The sequence below is a fragment of the Tenrec ecaudatus genome, chromosome 10, assembly GCF_050624435.1.
Source record: "Tenrec ecaudatus isolate mTenEca1 chromosome 10, mTenEca1.hap1, whole genome shotgun sequence".
NCBI lineage: Eukaryota > Metazoa > Chordata > Mammalia > Afrosoricida > Tenrecidae > Tenrec > Tenrec ecaudatus.
In genome coordinates, this window is record NC_134539.1 from 64,642,491 (window position 1) to 64,661,971 (window position 19,481).

The following is a 19,481-nucleotide window of genomic DNA, read 5'->3' on the forward strand; positions in this document are numbered from 1 at the left end:
CAGTATATGTTTGTGAAATTTTGTTTCCTGCTTGAGAAAAATGTAGCAGAAACTGTTGTTGAACACAGCTTACAAGGACAGAAAAACTCCAGTGTAGGAGTGGTTTTCTCATTTCAAAAAAGGTGAAATGTTAATTGATGACTAATCCTGTTCTGGATGTCTGTCAACTTCCTAAGTAGAAAGAAAAGTTGACTCATCATGCATTTGGAGTTCACTCCATTGGGACACACTGTTAATCAAGCTTTCTATTTAGAGGTTCTGAAAACATTGCATGACAGTGTGCAAAAAAAAAAAGAAAAAAAAAGGACCTGATTTGTGGCAGACAGGGGACTGGTTTTGCCACCATGACAATGCACCTGCTCACTCAGCCACCTCAGTGCACCAGTTTTTGGCAAACACAGCATGCCTCTCTTATCTCACACACCTTACCTGCCTAACCTCACTCCATGCAACTTCTTTTGGTTTATGCGAAGGAACAGGGACGTGAAAGGTTAGCCATTTGATGACATAGAAGAGGTGAAGAAAAAAACGAGGGAGGGGCTGTCAGCCACCCAAAGAGATGAGTTTGAAAAATATTTCCAAGAATGGAATACCAGCGTTGACCAATGTATTAAGTAGAATGGAGAGTACTTTGAAGGTGATAAGATTTTGTAAAAAAATTTAAATACATAGATTTGAAAAAAAATCCGTTGTGGGACCCCTCATATACTTTCCTGCTTCACACTTCCTCTGCTTCCCTGCGTCAGTAACTTCCTGACAATTACTTAACCGACGTGAGCTTGTTATCCCTCCTGAATAGAAGAATATTTAAAAAGAAAAGAAGAAGAAAGAAAAAAAGCACACCAAAATTTTTGTTTAATTGTAAAGGGCTGGAGTGAGACATAAAACATTTCAGTTAATCCCTGAGAAGTAAAAATCCCCGGGACCACTTACTAGTGGGTACTGTTCTACCTATGTGGGTCAAGAAAAGTTGGCTAGGAATGCCAGGCCTAACGTAGGGAGGCCAAAGGCCTTACATTTCCTGTACCCGTTACCCTTGAGCTTGAGAAGAAAGGTCTGTTTTCATTTGCCTCCTGATGCTTTGAGTGATTAAGCCAACTTTTTCTTGGTAGGTCAGCCCACCTGGGGTGCTCTGTTTGCCTGTGCTGAACATCCTGAGAACTGAATTCAACTATCTCACCGAGACGAGGTTTATTTTAGAAGAGCTAAATATCTCGGAGTCACTCCACATATTCCGGGATGACATTAATCTGCATCAGCTAAATGTTGAAGGGAAGTTGTCGTTAACGCTTGTTGGCGGCAACGTGCTCTCCAGGTAAGGTTCAGGGTAAGATTCTTGTGGGGATTGGATCACCTTGTTCAGGAGTGTCTGTAAAGAATTAATGTGCTGAGCTCTGAACTGGAAGGCTGTTGAAGAAAGTCTTATCCCTTCTACCTCTCAGCAGTTTGGGATGTTAATTTTTTCATAGTTTTCCAAGTTGTAAACTGTTGATGACATTAACAAGCAAACAACTCTGAATATGCATGAAATAAGAACTTGTGCTGGTACCTCATTTTCTATTTAATTTTCCTAGGACTCATACTTAGGTAAGATTTTGTTACAATGTCATGTCTACAGTTCATAAATTTTAAAGAGTGTTTAAAAATTGATCTCTCTGAGCATGGCTGGTTTTGTCCTCTGGAAACATACTGAATTGGTCTGAATCAGAGGTGTCAATAATTGTTGACAACTGGCTGAGCGTGATCCCTAAGTTGTTTGACTAACTTTATCACCAGTATTCAGGAAAATCACACGCTCGATACATGTGTAATAACGTTTTCAAGACTACTCATGCCAGTGAACAGACTCACCAAAGATGTAAGAAGACAAAGGACAGAGCTATGACACATTGTGTGTCATCCCAAACCCTTAGAGAGTTACCTTAAGATTGAAGTTCTGCATCTGCTTGGGGATTGTTTAAGAAATAGGATCCTTTTAAAAACCAACATGCTTGCTTCTTCCATTGCCACTCATTTGATGCAGACCAGCACAAAGGATAAATATTAGTTGTATCCATACAGGATCACCCATGAAGGATGATGGCCGGCAGCATTTAGTCATGTAGCATTTTTCCTACAGCACAAGTTCAAGGTTTGGAGCCAGATTGTCAGGGTTTGAAGACAGTTCACTTATGAGCTGCATAACCACGGCTGAATTTCTTAACCTCCTTATGCCCATTTTTCGCATTTTTTAGATCAGGATTTTAAAATGCATTTTATGTTGTTATTTCTAGCTGCCATCAGCTTGCTTCCAACTCTCCACAGCCCTGTGCCAGCCTCAGACTTGCTCCTGGGGTTGAGGCCAGTGTTGCAGCCACGGTGGTGACGCTCTATTTCCTTGAGGGTCTTCTTCATTTACGCTGCCCACGGGGATGGTGCCCTTTTCGAGGGGCCGTCTCTCTTGACAGCGCGTGAGATCAAGTCTTTCCATCATTGCCTCGAAGGAGCATACCGGCTGTACGTCTTCCAAGATGGAGCTGTTTGTCCTTTTGGCAGTCCATGGTACTTGGAAGATGCTTTATCAGCACTAAAATTCAAAAGCAGAGCTTCTTCAGTTTTCCTAATACAAATCAATTTTATAGTACCATTTAATAGTGACCGAAATACACCCAAAGTACTTTCAGCAGGTGCTCTGAGGGAGACAGATTGAACTTTCTACTCCCATAAAGATTTACAGCCTGAGAAACGCAAGGGGCAGGTTTACCCTGCTCTGTGGAGTCACTGTGAGTCAGCAACGAGTTAATGGCAGTGCATTTGGAGGTGTTTTTTTTTGTTGTTGGTGTTGTTTTTGAGGAAAACAAGAGATGGGTCACAGAGGTGCTAACGTCTTCTCTAGATCTTAAAAACAGGGCACCAATCATGAAATGTGGAAAACCATCAAGTTTAACTCTTCTGAGTCATTTGCGCTTACTGGTACTTGGGGCTATGAAGAATAAAAAAGATGCTAAAGGATGGCATTTGTGTGGGAGTGCAGATTAAATAGATGCAAGAAAACATGTCCCATCTCTGTCTCTCCCTCTCCTTCATGTGCTTTCCAGTGAGGACACAGCTCTCGAGTCAGCAGTTGTGAAAGTCATTAATCCCAGTGGGCCCAGCGACGCTGGGTTTGAGTTCCGAGACTCCTCCTCCTCCTTCGTGGTGAAAGAGATTCTCCAGGAGGCTCCCGAGCTCATCACTGAACAACTGGCTCATCTCCTCAGAGGTGAGAGACGACTCTTCCTGGTAAATACTGGAAGGCTTAATGGAGTGCCGCCGGACCTGCTCAGGCAGCAAAAGGGCTGTCTAGTCTTGGGTTAACAATCCCGTTAAAGACCGCAGGAAGCTTCATCAGCGAAGCCGGGAGTGAAGAGTTTGTTAAAGAGTAGCATCCTGTCGAATATTAAGAGTGTGCATCTAAAGACAGGCACGAAGATCTCTGCTGGGGCCCCGACAGGGATATTAAGTGGAGCTGCTGCACCCCGGCTGGGGAGCACGGCAACTCCTGTGCCATTTTAACAGCGTATCAGAGCTAATTCTTGTCCCGCGTAGTGGGAGAGTGGCCCAGAACTCCGCATCCCACAGCCAAGTGTCTCTTGGCTCAGGTGCACATGTGGTTTAGAGCAGGGGGACACCTGTCCCGTGGACGATAAGGCTTTCAGCATCACATGGGCACCTCCTTCACCACGCCTTGTAGCACAGGGAGGCTTCACTCTGCTTATTGGAAGCACTGGGGCAGAGGCCGGCACTGTCTATGACTCTACCAGGCTTCCTTTCCTGCTGCGAGCGCTGCCCCTGCTTCCACAGAGTGGCCTGGAAGTTGCACATTCTCAGCGCCAACCTACTTTGGGAGCCAGAATCCCACAGAAATTCTGCTAGTTTTCACTCAGGACATTCATTGGTTTTGTATGAAATTTGTTTGTTTTTTTTTCACTTTTATTTAAAAATCCATCTTGCCCATGGTAAACTTGGATTTTCTCCTCAGTGTGTGCAACAGAAAATGAAAACCAGTAACTAACGAATTTCAGGAAGTAAAGGCAGAGTTGTGTGGACACAACTCCTTTAGGACGCTGTCTTTCACTCTTCCTGTCTCTACCACAGTGCGAGGGAACGAGAGCCAAGAGTTCTGTGGGTCCTGTAGGTGTTTTAGAACTAATGGTGCCAGGGCACCTCCCCTCGGATGTTTTTCTGGCTATAAACTCCCTGCCATTGTGCTGATTCCGACTCATACCGAGGTGATGTGCATGAGACTGAGCCCGCAATTAAATTAAGCAAGCCAACTCACTTATCTAGATGACTGAGCAGAGGAAGAATAAAGGTCCTAGGGGTGTCATATGTGGTGAAGGCATAGTTGAGATTACTGTCAGGAAACATGTGTTGCCAATCAATAGCTCATCTTCATTTTCTCCAAGTGGTAAAAGAGTAATATAATAATATCAAACGGAGACATTGGTACAAAGCTTGATTTCGTTGTTGTCCTTGATGATGGAGAAGCTATTCAGAGTGAGAGAGTTAGAGGCGTGGAGATACTTGTGTTAGTTATCTTAGCTTTAACCTGCAGAGCTACCAAGAGTCAGAGCCCTGGCCAGGATGTCTTGTTTCTCTTCATGTTGGAAGTCTTTTATAAGGTGAAGCCATTGGGAGCAGATGCCTTAGTCCACTATACTGTTTTGTTTTCTTTTATAGGACATTTTTGATTGTTCCTGCATGTAAGAGTTCGATAAGCCTGCACTATCACAGGCCTCTCAGAATCTCTAAGTGTTCTACCCTTTACTGGCAGAAGCCTGTCTGTCCATATTTGCTGCTCTGGCAACTGCATTGCGGCGTCTCCTCTACATCACCGAGAGCTCCAGTGCAGTGGACAGAGTAGAGAGGAAGGTGATGTCAGAATATAAGACAAGTTGTGAAAGTGTCATTTTGAAGAGCAGATCTCGCCATTTCCTTACTAGGACCCATAATCCCTTAAGGAATTTACTTCCCTTTTTATCAGGCTTAGGAGTCCTGGTAGCATTGTGGGCTAGGCATTAGGCTGCTATTTGCAAGGTTAGCAGTTCAAACCTACTAGCTGTTCCAAAGGAGAGAGCTGAGACTTTCTGCTTCTGTAAAAATACACACCCTTGACAGCCAGAGGGAACTGTCCGCCTCTGTCCCTCTGAGGTCTTTATGAGTTAGAATTGACTAATTAATGGGCAGTAAGTTTGGCTTCGTTATCAAGCTTGAGTCTCAGGTATAACAATTGGTTAATTATGCTGCTATTACTACTCCTGCTACTGTACAACTAATGGAAAGATTGGTGGTTTGACCCAATGAACAATGAACCCTGAAATAAAGATCTAACAATCTCCTTCTGAAAACAAGCAACCAAACTCACTGCTGTCAAGTTGATGTTGACTCATGGTGAGCCTGTAACTAACTCAGGGGAGAGCCATCCCTGTAAGTTTCTGAGACAGCCGCTCTTTATGGGAGGAGAAAGCTCCATCTTTCTTCTTTGGAGTGGCTAGTGGTTTCAAACTGCTGACCCTGCGGACTGAAGCCCCACTCACACCCAGTATCCCATGAGATAAACATGAAACACACGCTCTGGGGCACATGTCTACTCTCACACCCCTATGGGTTGCCACGAGTGGAAATCATCCGGGGGCAACAGGTTGTTGTTGCCTCAGGCTTAGATTCTGTGGTCTTCATTGTGATGGTTCGCTTGTGACCCCACACTGCTCTCCTCCTTCCCCTGTTTTGCTTCCCTGCTGAAGTCTCAACTCTGGGTAAACATCTACTCTTTGCCTGTACCCAACCAGCCAAGCACTGTTGAGAAAAGCCAGGCAGACTAATGTTACCTTTAACATGTGGAAATACATCTTAAATCAGCATGCAACATTGTCCAGTGGTCCTGGTATGTTTCTTTTCTACTCTCGAAAATAGCACATTCGTATTTTGTCCTATATGCTGATGCCTTCTTCTCTCTATAAATGAACTGGGTGTCCTTGGTAAAAACAGAAGTTACCACACATGAACTCCCTCGTGTCACTGCCCACTAAATCACCATCTACCAGCGGCTGTGTCCACGATTCCTTCTGATATGATGGACAAAGAGTTCTCATCAGATATGGACCCTGGCCTTGGCTTCCACAGGCATTTCCATCCTTCATTCTCTGTGCCCACAATGTGCTCACCTCTCTCCTTCATCATCCTGTTGCTTCCTCTTTACCAGAATCTTTCTTTGGCACTCTTTTCCCCCCCTTTCAACAGTTTTATTGGCAAGTAATTTACACGTCATATAATTCAATAGTTCAATCATTCAATGATATCAAGGAGCATTGTTCAATCACCCCTGCATTAATTGTTTAGAACGCCCTCCCTCCTTTGGAGAAATCACCTCCAAGATGAGTTATGTAATCACAGTCCATTCTAGTGCCCTCTCTCCCCTCCTGTCTTCATCACTTCCTTTGAGATTCCCTTTCCTTCCCCATCATCCCTGTATTCCCTATAACCCCTTGTACCTGTTGTTCACATTATGTACCCACTTCCCCTGAGCTTCACAGCTGGGAGAACCAACCGAAAACAATAAAGACCAAAATCACACTAAGCTGGTAAGGCTAAAAACATACTCATATACAGACAAAGATACAAATAATGCATAAGAAAGGACAGACCACCCGCCCGTCCCCGCAGCCCCCAACCTGGATGAGAAACGAAAGGAGTGCAACAGAGCAGCAAGGGGAGTAAAGCAATGAAGACCCTGAGGGGTCCTGATAATAGACGCCGGACTCAGGGGCACCTCATTAGACTCAATAGGAAAACATTTATAAGTATCAGCAGACAGACCTGAAACTGTTTACAGACATTTTTTCTCTTATTTTTATTCATGTCTATCTATATAAGATAGGCAGGAAAAACAATCCCAAGGAGAAAACAATGGGATGGATGGTCCTTGGGGACCTGGGAGAGGGGGGTGTGGGGGAAGAAGGGGGTAGCCAACAAACCCTGGGACAAGGGAACAACAAGTGACCTAAAATCAGTGGCAAAGAGAGCATAGGATGCCTGGTGGGGTTTGATCAAGTGCTATGTAGCTAAGAGGAAATACAGAGAGCCAAATGAAGGTCAAACATGATAGTGGGACAGGAGGAAAGTAAAACGAAATAGAGGAAAGAACTAGGAGGCAAAAGATATTTATAGAGGTATAAATATAGGTATGTATATATGCAAATATATTTAATATATAACTATAGAGATATAGATCTATGTACATTTATTTATATGTTAAGTATTAAAATAGCAGATGGACATTTGGCCTCTACTCAAGTACTCCTTCAACACAAGAACACTTGTTCTAATAACCTGCCATTCTGTGATGCTCACCTTCCCGACATGATTGCTGATGACAAAGCAGGTGCATAAAAATATGTGGTGAAGAAAGCTGATGGTGCCTGGTTATTATAAGATACAATGCCTGGGGCCTTACAGGCTGGAAGTTAAACAAGTGGATATCTTCAGGGAAGCAACAAAATCTACATGGAAGCCTGTGTGATCATGATTTGTCAACGGATCAGTTATTAAGTATCAGAAGATCCAAAACAAATAAGTATATCAATGTAAATGAGGGGGGTCAGAGTGGAGACCCAAAGCCAATCTGTATACATTTCCTCATCCCCTCACAGAAGGGTCACAGGAAGGGATGAGCCAGTCCGGGTGTAGTGTAGCACCCAGAAAACACACAACTTTCCTCCAGTTCTTTAGTGTTTCCTACTGCCACCCCTACTACCATGACTGTACTTCTACTGTACAAATCCGGCTAGACCAGATCGTGTGCACTGGTACAGATAAGAACTCTCCACACACAGAATTCAGGACAGAGAAAACCCTCAAGGACAGTAATGGGAGTAGCGATATCATGAGGGTAGGAGGAAGATGGGGGAAGAAGGGGAAGAAAGGGGGAACTGATAGGAAGGATCAATGTATAACCACCCCTTACCCCCAGATGGACAAACAATAGAAACATGGGTGAAGGGGGACGGCAGACAGTGTAAGATATGAGAATAATAATTTATAATTTATCAAGGGTTCATGAGGGAGGGAGGGTGGGAGAGGGAGGACAAAGAGAGGAGCTGATACCAATGGTTCATATAGAAAGAACATGTTTTGAAAATGATGATGGCAACGTATGTACAAATATGCTTGATACAATTGATGTAGGGATTATTATAAGAACTGCAAAAGCCCCTAATAAAATGATTTATTAAAGAAGAAGAAGGAGGAGGAGGAGGAAGAGGAGAAGGAGGAGGAACAGAAGGGCCAGATCCCCAACCCCAGGGAAGAAATTTCTGTCCTGGAACCAGTAAGAGACACTTGTACCCAGAACATGTTCAGGTCCAGTCTACAGGGTAGTCAGCCGGCCAAGTGTCTAGGTCGGTCCAGCATCCTCAAGAATACAATGGTCTCTGCCTGATGGTAAGGCTGGAGCGGATCTGCCAGTGGCTCAGCCTGACTAGATACTCTACACATGGGTTTGGGGTTCCCACCATCCCCCATCTCCACAAATTGGCATTCTTATCAGCTAGTATCTCCTAAGAAAATCCAAACCCCAAACCACCCCAGGCTTTCTTTGGCTCAGACTGCATTTCGACCTTGGCTCCAGTTCTCTTCCCTTGTCTCAGTAACAGGCCTGGGAAGAGATGTTCATCACGGGCACTTACTTCCTGTCTGGCTCTCTCCTCCCCAGTCCTCCTTCAGGCTTTCATCCCAGCCATTCCCCAGAGCCCATTCCAGTGAGTCCACTGTTGCCAAACACCAATGGTGGCATGTCTTTGCCTTCGTCCTACTCCATCCTTAGTAGCATTTGATACTGTTGGACGTGCTCCACCTTAAAAAACGTTCCTTTGGTTTTCCTGCACTGGAGTATCCTGGTTTGCCTGTTATCTGCTTTTGCCTTTCTGGTAATCTCCTCTGCTGTTTAACTTCTAAGGATTAGAAGATTCTCTTAAGTCTTGTCTTCCTCTAGCTACACAGTGCACTTGGGTCACCTTGTCTAGCTCTGAGACTTTAAATATAATGCGCAGGCTGTCAGTCACTGTATCTATAGTCCTCTTCAGAATTACAGACAGTTGTCCAGTGTCCACATGGCAAGTGTAATTAGCACCATCACCGTAATGCGGTCAGAACGGAACACCTAGATTCCCTCTATGGCGGCTTTTATCCCAGTTTCTCATTTCAGGAACCCACAGTGTTGAGTTGATTCCAACTCATAGCAGTCTTATAGGGCAGAGAGAAACTGGCTCACAGGGTTTCCAAAGCTTTAAGCCTTTACAGAAGCAAAGCACCACAGCTTTCTTCAAGGGGGCAGCTGGTCGGTTTGAACTGCCAACCCTTTGGTCTAGGTACCATCCAGAAGTTATATTTGAATCAATAAGTTCTGCCTGACTCCATCTACTCTTTCCATCACCACTATTAGTAACTCATTACTAATTTTGTCTCTGCTGGACTATTTTGCAGCTGTTTGCTGCCTTATCTTCTCTATACAAGGTGTACTCCCCCCAAAAACTGGAAGTGCACTGGGCAGAGTGAAGCTTTTGTAGCACATGTTTTTGTCCCGCTAGGTGAGCATCTAGGTGAGCATCGAGCAGCTCACCTGTGGCGTAGGCCGGGAAGGTTCTCTCTGGTCGCAGAGGATTTTCTCATAAAAGTGGTTTCACTCAAACCTCATTTTTTGCGATGGCTAATTTAAGAGAAGAGTGTGCAGCCTTGACATTTTGTTTCCTGCTCAGGAAAAAAGCGGCAGTAACTGTTGTGATGTTGAACACAGCAAGGATCATGCCATGTGGAAAACTCAAGTGATTAAGTGGTTTTCTCATTTCAAAAGAGGTGAAGTCCAGCTGGACCAGAGCATGTACACTGGCACAGATAAGAACTGAAAACACAGGGAATCCAGGGCAGATAAACCCCTAAGGACCAATAATGAGAGTAGTGATACCAAGAGGGTAACAGGAAGGTGGGGGAGGAAACGGAAAACCAATCACAATGATCTGCATATAACCTCCTCCCTTGGGAATGGACAACAGAAAAATGGGTGAAGGGAGACATCAGACAGTGTAAGACATGAGAAAATAATAATTTATCAATTATCAAAGATTTGTGAGGAAGGGAAGGTGGGGGAGATAGGGGTGAAATGAGGAGCTGATACCAAGGTCTCAAGCAGAAAGAAATGTTTTGAGAATGATGATGGCAGCAAATGCACAAATGTGCTTGACACAATGGATGGATGGATGGATTGTGATGAGTTGTGTGAGCCCCCAATAAAATAGTTTAAAAAATTAAAAAGAGGTGAAGTGTCGATTGATGACAAACCTCATTCTGGACATCTTTGAACTTCCCAAATGGATGAAAAGACTCACAAAATTGGTGTACTTGTGCTCAGTGACTGACTAGGGACCACTCAACAGATGGGGGCATTATCTGGACTATCTAGGAGCTCAGTTCAGTGGATTTTAATGGAATATTTGGGGATGAGAAGGGTTGTTGAAAAATTTGTGCCATGGGTTCTGATTTACCAGAAAAAAAGAGCATCGAGTGGAAACATGCTGTGCTCTGAAAGAACAGCTCCGAAGTGACCTAGACTTGTTCCCCAAGGTCATTGCTGCTGAGGAGACATGGTGCTATTCTTTTTTTAAAAAAAATCATTTTATTAGGGACTCATACAACTCCTATCACAATCCGTACAACCATCAATTGTGTAAAGCACATTTGTACATTCATTACCCTCAACCTTCTCAAAACTTTTGCTCTCCACCCAAGCCCCTGGCATCAGGTCCTCATTTTTCCCCCTCCCTCCCCTTCCCACTTCCCTCATGAACCTTTAATAATTTATAAATTATTATTTTGTCATATCTTGCTCTGCCCCACATCTCCCTTACCCCACTTTTCTGTTGTATGTCTCCCAGGGAGGAGGTCACATGTGGATCCTTAAAATAGGGTCCTCCTTTCCAACCCACCCTCCATATGCCCTCCCAGTATTGCCACTCACACCACTGGTCCTGAGGGGATCATCCGCCCTGGATTCCCTGTGTTTCCAGTTCCCATCTGTACCAGTGTACATCCTCTGGTCTAGTCAGACTTGCAAGGTAGGATTCGGATCATGACAGTGGGGCGGGGGGAAGCAATTAGGAACCAGAGGAAAGTTGTCTTGTCTCCTCCCCAAGAACCTTCTGTAAGGGGATGTCCAGTGGCCTACAAATGGGCTTTGGGTCTCCATTCTGCACTCCCCCGCTCATTCACTATGGTAAGATTTTTTGTTCTGATGATGCCTAATACCTGATCCCTTGACACCTGTGATCACACAGGCTGGTGTGCTTCTTTCATTTGGGCTTTGTTGCTTCTCAGCCAGATGGCCACTTGTTTACCTTCAAGCCTTTAAGACCCCAGACGCTATCTCGTTTGATAGCCAGGCACCATTAGCTTTCTTCACCACATATGTTTATGCATACATTTGTCTTCAGCGATAATATCATGGAGATGACCATGCAATGTAATGATTTTTTTTGTTCTTTGGTGCCTAATAACTTATCTCTTCAGTACCTCGTGGTCACACAGGCTGGTGTGCTTCTTCCATGTGGGCTTTATTGCTTTTGAGTCACATGGCCGCTTGTTTACCTTCAATCCTTTAAGACCCCAGACACTATCTCTTTTGATAGCTGGGCACCATCAGCTTTCTTCACCACATTTAGTTGTTTACCCACTTGGTCTTCAGCAGTTGTGTTGGGAAGGTGAGCATCATAGAGCGCCAATGTAATAGAACAAAGTATTCTTGCATTGAGGGAGTACTTGAGTGGAGGTCCAATGTCCCTCTGCTTATATGCACATAGATCTATTTCCCTATCCTCATGTATAAATCATGGTGCTATTCCTACAACCCCAAAAGCAAACATCAATCAAGCCAGCGGAAGATGCCATCATCGCCTTGCCTCCCCAAAGTTCTTCAAGTGAAATCAAAGATCAAGACAATGCTCATTTGTTTTGGGATGCGAGGGGGATAGTGCATTCAGAGTTTGTTCCACCAGATCAGACTGTTAATCAAGCTTTCTGAAAAGATAGTGTAATAGTGTGTGACAAAAAAGGCCTGATTTGTGGCAGATGAGAGACTAGTTTTGCCACCACTGCAAGACACCTGCTCACACAGCATTCTCAATATGCCAGTTTTGGTTTTTTTTTTTTTTAAAAAAGCATGCTTCCTTTGTCCCACACACCTGACCTTGCTCTGTGCAACTTCTTTTTGTTTTTGAGAATGAAGAGGGACATGAAAGGACAATGATTTGATGACATAGAAGAGGTGAAGAAAAAAATGAGGGAGGTGCTGTTAGCCATCCAAAGAGATGAGTTTGAAAAATGTTTCCAAGAATGGAATCACTGATTTGACAAATTTATAAAGTATGTGGAGAGTACTTTGAAGGTGATAAGGTTGTTTTGTAAAAAATATAAATTCATAAGTTTGAAAAAAATATTCCATGCTTTTGGGTTTCCCCTCATATAATCTATTGTCTGTAAAGTAATTGAAATGATCACTTAAAAATGTAAATCCTAAAAAAATATGCAAATCCTATCATGTCATTACAAATCACAGTGCAATCTTTCCCCTTCTTTCCCTTAACATCCGCCAATGCTCTTTCCTCCATTCCCACTGTCTTTCAGCCACAAGAGTTTGCTGTTTTTCAGCTCTACAGAACTCTCTCTTCTCTTAAGATTTGCAAATGCTGTCCCTGCCTTCTGAACTGCTTTTCAATCTGTCTACTTAGCCTTCTTTCTATCCACATATTCATCTCTTCTCTATCATTAGTCTCTATGTCTCTCTTATTTCACTCACCCCAATGCAGATTTCATGGAAAAATCACCCTGTGTGTTTTATCCACAGCTTCATTGTTGTGTCCCCAGCTCTCGACAAATACCATCACAAAATAAACTCTGCAAGGTTATTTACACATTTCCTTTATTTATGACTGCTTTGCTTTGGTTAGTGTAATTATATTTGAATTTGACTCCATCTCAGTCTTACCTTGAACAATGACCAGAATTTGGACATTGTTCATTCCATTTCCTTTTTTCAGTCTAAAATTTTCTTTGATTTTTAGAAATCCTAATAGAATATATCTATTATCTATCTATCAATCAAATGCTTTTGTGGAGAATAGTACATGTACAGAAAAGAGTACAGACCATAAAGTTAGATGATTTATCATGAACACCCTTTTACCAATTACTCAGGTAAAGAAATAGAACGAGAAGACCCTTCATGTCTAATTCCTTCACTATTGCTTCCCTCGGAAAGTAAAGGTAACCACCAGCCTCTCATCCTTGCTTTACTTTATCGTTCTACCATGCTTGCCATCATTCCAAAGGCGGGGCTTGCTTGGTTGGTTTTGTATATTACATAAGTGAGCCATATAGTTTGTATTCACTGCCTTAAAGCACTACATTTTTGTTAAATGTTATATGCAGCCTATTTCAATGTATAAGCCCTATCTTTATAATTTATTTAATTTATTATTTATGAACTGCCTTCTTTCATGACATATTTGTGGCGGCATGTAAAAATTCATGCAGTGCCATAGAGTGGGAAGGGGGATCGGTGGAAAGAAGTCCAGAATTGGAGAAAAATAGAAACATAAAGTTACGATTAATAGATTATTAATTTGGAGACATGAAAACAGCCTTCCATTTGCAACTTTAGGTATGTCGTCCAGAGCCAGTGGGAGGAACAAAAACAGAAAGAATCTTTCTATTACAATGAGAGCAGTAAAGCCATTAGAAAAAAAACAAAAATATAAGGCAGCCAAAGAGCATCTCAGTCTAACGTCTTGTAGGCAATAAACAAACCAAAGTCACCCCAAGCCCTCATCCTGTGCCTGTGGCCCCACCCAGCTCTTTCACACGTGTCACGACCCAGGGGGCTCCATAGCCCTCAACCAGGGTGGGGGCTTATTAACTTATTCATTCATCAGGGTTGCCTTTAGTTTGGTAAAATTATTTTCTATCTGAAATTTCCTTTCTATGCATGTTGATGTTTTTCTCCAAATACAGGATGTCGCTACCCCAAACCCATCATATCAGAATGCTCCTAACTCGTATGCTGACTGCTGCCAGTGTGCATCAAATTATCGCTTGACAGGAGACGGTTTTATTCAAATGTTACAGTTGCACCTGGTGGATGTGCGTGTTGCTAAAAGACTAGCTTGTAGGTGGTGTCATGTTGCCCATGTGGAAATGACCTGCGTGTGCTCCTGTAATGTCACTCTTCTCCAGTGTCCCTGAATCCTCTGGAGCCTGGCAGGCAGTTAGAGATAAATGTCAACCAGCGACCAAGCCATCAGCAATGCGAGTTGAGGCTTCTCAGAGGATTCAATAGAGTTGAGAGAATGTGTCCTTTCTTAAATAAATAGATTTTACCACTAGTATGGTCTGCAACAGCTAGTTTCTGCTGTGTAAATGGCTACTTCTTACCTTTCTTAAAGCTGGGACATTTCAGGAAACAAATAATTAGCACCACTCTCATCTGAAAAGACACACATCGAAGAAGCATCATTTTTCTCGTGGCTTGTATAAAAAGAAAACATGCTTTTTAGATGTAGTCACCAGTAATTTTTGGAAATGTGGGTTTTCTTTTTCACCCTTTTCCTTCATTTCTCCACCTCAGTTTTGTCATTGTGGTTCCCATGTCACTTTTTATGTTTTCTTCTTCCCCTTCCGCCTTCTCTTCCTCCTTTTCTTCCCCCTCCTTTATCTGCTTTTAAATTCTCTTGTCTTCTTTTAATCATCTTATTGGGAGCTCTTACAGATATTTAAAAATTCCATGATTCAATTAGATCAAACATAACTGTACAGTTGCTGTCACCATCATTTTCAAAACATTTTCTTTCTTCTTGAACTCTTTGGTACCAGCTCCCTTTATCCCCTCCCTCTCCCACCCTACCTCCCAGGAACCCTATGATTAATTATATATTATTATTATTATTTTGCCATATCTTGTACTATCCAATGGATCCATTCTCCTACAATTCTGTCGTTCCCCTCAAGTGGGGTTACATCATCATCATTGCTATTGATTCCCCTCCCCCGCCCCTCCAATACCCTCAGGGAGTCATTACTCCCATTACTATTCCTGAAGGGTTTATCGCTCTTGGATTTCATGCATCAAACGACCTTAATTACACAAATGCAGTCATGGTGGCCTAGACTTGGAGTGTGGTTATATAACGGGCTCATGCCAACACCAGTAATTATAGACCTGTCAGACTCCTCCACCTGCATTATTTAATTTCCCAGAGATGTGTACTAGAAAACTATTGCCCAATATAAGATCTATCAAACTGCCGGTTCATCACATTGGAGGTGTGTGTGTGTGTGTGTGTGTGTGTGTGTGTGTGTGTGTGTGTGTGTGCGCGCGCGCGCGTGCTCATGAGCATGCGTGCGTGCATGTGTGTGTGCCAGCTGGCAAGGATAGGTCCCTGTCACTGATTCTCAGGACCATTTCCATCACATCAACATGTCTTCCAAATGCCCTTTCACATTTCTTTGTGTGAGGTCTTGGCAAAAGCCACAGGATGAAGAGCGAGACAAATACCAACAAAGCCTCTCAGCTGGGAAACGCAGAACTATGCGAGACTTTCAGAAGAACAAATGAGCTTCCACTGGTAGCCCCATTTGACATTTAATAAAGAATAGTCTCTTGCTATTTTTGTAGCCTGGATTAACAGCTCCTAAAAGATCCTTTTAAGGGGGAACAGGCAGGAAAGGAGCACAGCCAGGCTCACATCCTCTCTCCTGCCTAAGTGATTCATGCTGCTCCCGAAATGGTTAGCAAGTCCAAAGGGAGTGGTCGCGTCGCCTGTTTTGCTTTAGGAAGAGGGACCACTGCTGCTGAGGTGGGAAAATATGTTTATTTTAAACTTTCTTGAAGTTATTGATCAAGATTATTCCTCAGCCTCAGAACGTTAAGTATCTCTTCTGCTATATAAAGACAAACCTGAATATTTGCTTAAGTTAAAACATTTAAAATTTAGAAGAAAAAGAAAAGCTTGAGAAACACTTGGCTAATTTTGTTAAAACTTTTACAGACAAAAATGTGAGGTATGTTTTCTATCTTCTATCTTCACCCCCTTTATTATTCATTTTATTGTTTATTTCAAAAATGACAAAAAAATCAATCCCAAGCAAAACAGGAAAAGTGGTTTCACTCCCTTCTTTTCTGCTAAGAATTTATCATGCAGCATATCCCTCGACTGTGCTGAATGCTTTCCCCAAACAACTTTTGACTTTATTAGCTCATGTTTAATATTAATGCCCTGCGATTGCTTTTGGCAAGAGGTCTTTCTTTTTATGTTTTGATGAAAAAATATTGTGGTTTATTTATTTATTTTCTTCCATTGGGATGAAATGTTTGTGACTGTTTCATTATAATTGCTTTCTTTGTTGCTTGCTGTTGCTCCCTCGTGGCCTTTGAATAGGTAGGGCACTTTGTGCGCCTGTGTGTGGATTTAAGGCCTTTAGGTCTGCAGAACTTTCTGAAAATTAAGCCAGCTCGTACTACAAAATAAGCTTAAGAAGACTGTGAGGTGTCTTTGGCTGGTGTGCATTTTGATATGACATTGAAATGTGTGGCTAAGTAAGTAGGTTTCTAATATAAAATTGGGGGGGTGCTCTTGACAAGACTTTCTTGAGACTTGTTCTATTCTCAGTATGATTGTAGAAGAAACTCAGCACTGTGAGCACTCCCCGCCCCCCCGCCTCAGTTATGTCAGTATATCATCTTCGATCTAATTGTTGGGGAAAACTTAAATAACCCATTTCAGAAGTCTTACTAAGTGATTGGATTATTCTGTGGGATTACACATTATTCTGTGGGATTGCACATTATTCTGTGGGATTGCACATTATTCTGTGGGATGGTACTATCGGCTAGATTAATTGCTGCACACTGCCTTTATATTTAATATAGGAGGGGGTTTCAAAAAGTCCATAGGAAAATTGCATTATTTTTAATTCCATTTTTCTAGGAATACTTTAATTGCTCTGTTGAGTGCTGTCAAGGCTGTTCCAGTCCTATGTACAACAGAACAAAGCATCAGCTGGTCCCTATCATCCCCACAACTGTCCGTACACTGGAGCTCATTGTTGCAGCCACTGTGTCAATCCATCTGGTCCAAGGCCTTTTACCTCTTTGCTGCCTCTCCACTTTCCCAAGCATGATATCCTTCTCCAGGGACTGATCTCTCTTGACAAATGTCCAAAGTACTTGAGATGAAGTCTCACCATCCATGCATCTACAAAGCATCTGGCCGTCCTTCTTCCAAGCCAGATGTGTTTGTTCTTTTGGCAAACCATGGTACTTTCAATATTTTTTGTCAACACTGTAATTCAAGCACATTGATTCTACTTTGGTCTTCCTGATTCCATGTCCAACTTTCACATGCATATGAAGCAATTGAAAATACTATGGCTTGGGGCAGGCACAATTTAGTCCTCAAAGTAACCATTTTGCCTTTCTATACTTTAAAGAGGCCTTATGCACAGATTTTGAAATACCCTCCTATTTCAAAGTTAACATGTCAAAACGCAAGAAACCATGTTCTTGGTTTGATTATGTGAGATACATTTTGTCAAATGTAAGCATTTTCTATTTGGATGCTTTTTGCAAATTACTATTTAAAATTTTTCTTTTAATGATTCTTGTTTTAAAAAGTCAGATAATTTTGTGTTGTTGACCTATGTCCAACAAACTTGCTAAATTTAATTATTGTTCTAGGGTTCCTTGTAGATTCTTTTCAGTGTTTTACATACGTATATCATAATTATATTCTCTTGCTGAAAAATAATTGTTATTTCTTGATTTTCTTTATGTAGCTCTTTCACTTTTATTCCTTGCCTTCTTGGTCTTGCCAGGATTTACAGTGCAGTGTTAAATCGAAGTAGAAACAGAAAACATACAAAAATAATAATCTATAACTTATCAAAGGTTCATTAGGGAGGATAGGTGGGAGCAGGAGGGAGAAGAAATGGGGAGTTGATAGCAGGGGCTCAAGTGGGAAGAGAATGTTTTGAGAATTATGGTGGCAGCATATGTGGAAATGTGCTTGACACACCGGATGAATGTATGGATTGAGCCCCCAGTAAAAGTTTTTTTTTCAAAAGAAGAAATAGGAAGCATCCTTGTCTTATTCTTGATTTGTGATGGAAATCTCTGTATTTCATAATCAAATATTTAGTTTTATAAATGCATTTCATAAGATTAAGGAAGCTGGTTTTTGTACCAAGGTTGATCCATTTTGTTGAGATTTTACACATTAATTAAGTGTTGTTTTTTTACCAAGTAACTTTATGACATTTATTGGCATGATCATAGGGTTTTACTTTATGGTTTTATTAATGTGATGGATTGATTTTGACTGTTCACTTGTCTTTTCATTTTTGAGGAAATCCCTATTTGGTCATTATGGAATAGCCTATCATACTGTGTTGAATTTGATTCTATATTATTTTATTAAAATTTTTGGCATCTATGACTATGGGAGATTTTTTTCTAATTCCCTTTTGTTCTGCATTTTCTCCATTTTGACTAGTATTTTTCTGTAGAATCATGACTAGCATTTTTCTATACAAGCTTTTAAAAAAAACATTTTATTAGGGGCTCATACAACTCTTATCACAATTCATACATATACATACATCAATTGTATAAAGCACCTCCGTACATTCTTTGCCCTAATCATTTTCAAAGCATTTGCTCTCCACTTAAGCCCTTTGCATCAGGTCCTCTTTTTTCCCCCTCCCTCCCTGTTCCCCCCTCCCTCATGAGCCCTTGATAATTTATAGATTGTTATTTTGTCATATCTTGCCCTATCTCGAGTCTCCCTTCCCCCCCTTCTCTGCCGTCCATCTCCCAGGAAGGTGGTCACATGTGGATCCTTGTAATCAGTTCCCCTTTTCCAACCCACTCACCCTCCACTCTCCCAGCATCGCCCCTCACACCCGTGGTCCTGAAGGTATCATCCACCCTGGATTCCCTGTGCCTCCAGCTCCCATATGCACCAGTGTACAACCTCTGCCCTATCCAGCCCTGCAAGGTAGAATTCGGATCATGGTAGTTGGGGGGAGGAAGCATCCAGGATCTGGGGGAAAGCTGTGTTCTTCATCAGTACTACCTCGCACCCTAATTAACCCATCTCCTCTCCTAAACCCCTCTATGAGGGGATCTCCAGTGGCTGACAAATGGGCCTCGGGTCTCCACTCTGCACTTCCCTCTTCATTCACTATGGTATACACACACACACACACATATACACATACATATATATATATACATATATACATACACACGTGTTTTTTTTTTGCATGATGCCTTATACCTGGTCCCTTTGGCACCTCGTGATTGCACTGGCTGGTGTGCTTCTTCCATGTGGGCTTTATTGCTTCTGAGCTAGATGGCTGCT

At 42.2% G+C, this 19,481-nt stretch overlaps 1 protein-coding gene across 1 annotated transcript in view; it reads left to right on the top strand.

The window, feature by feature from the left end:
* The window catches only part of PRUNE2 (prune homolog 2 with BCH domain), a 308,041-nt gene that overhangs the window by 56,177 nt on the left and 232,383 nt on the right, over positions 1-19,481 (top strand). Inside the window, exons 4-5 of the mRNA XM_075559541.1 lie at positions 1,113-1,315; positions 3,078-3,241. Of these exons, the coding sequence (XP_075415656.1) occupies positions 1,113-1,315; positions 3,078-3,241 (367 nt within the window). The remainder of the gene's footprint in view (positions 1-1,112; positions 1,316-3,077; positions 3,242-19,481) is intronic.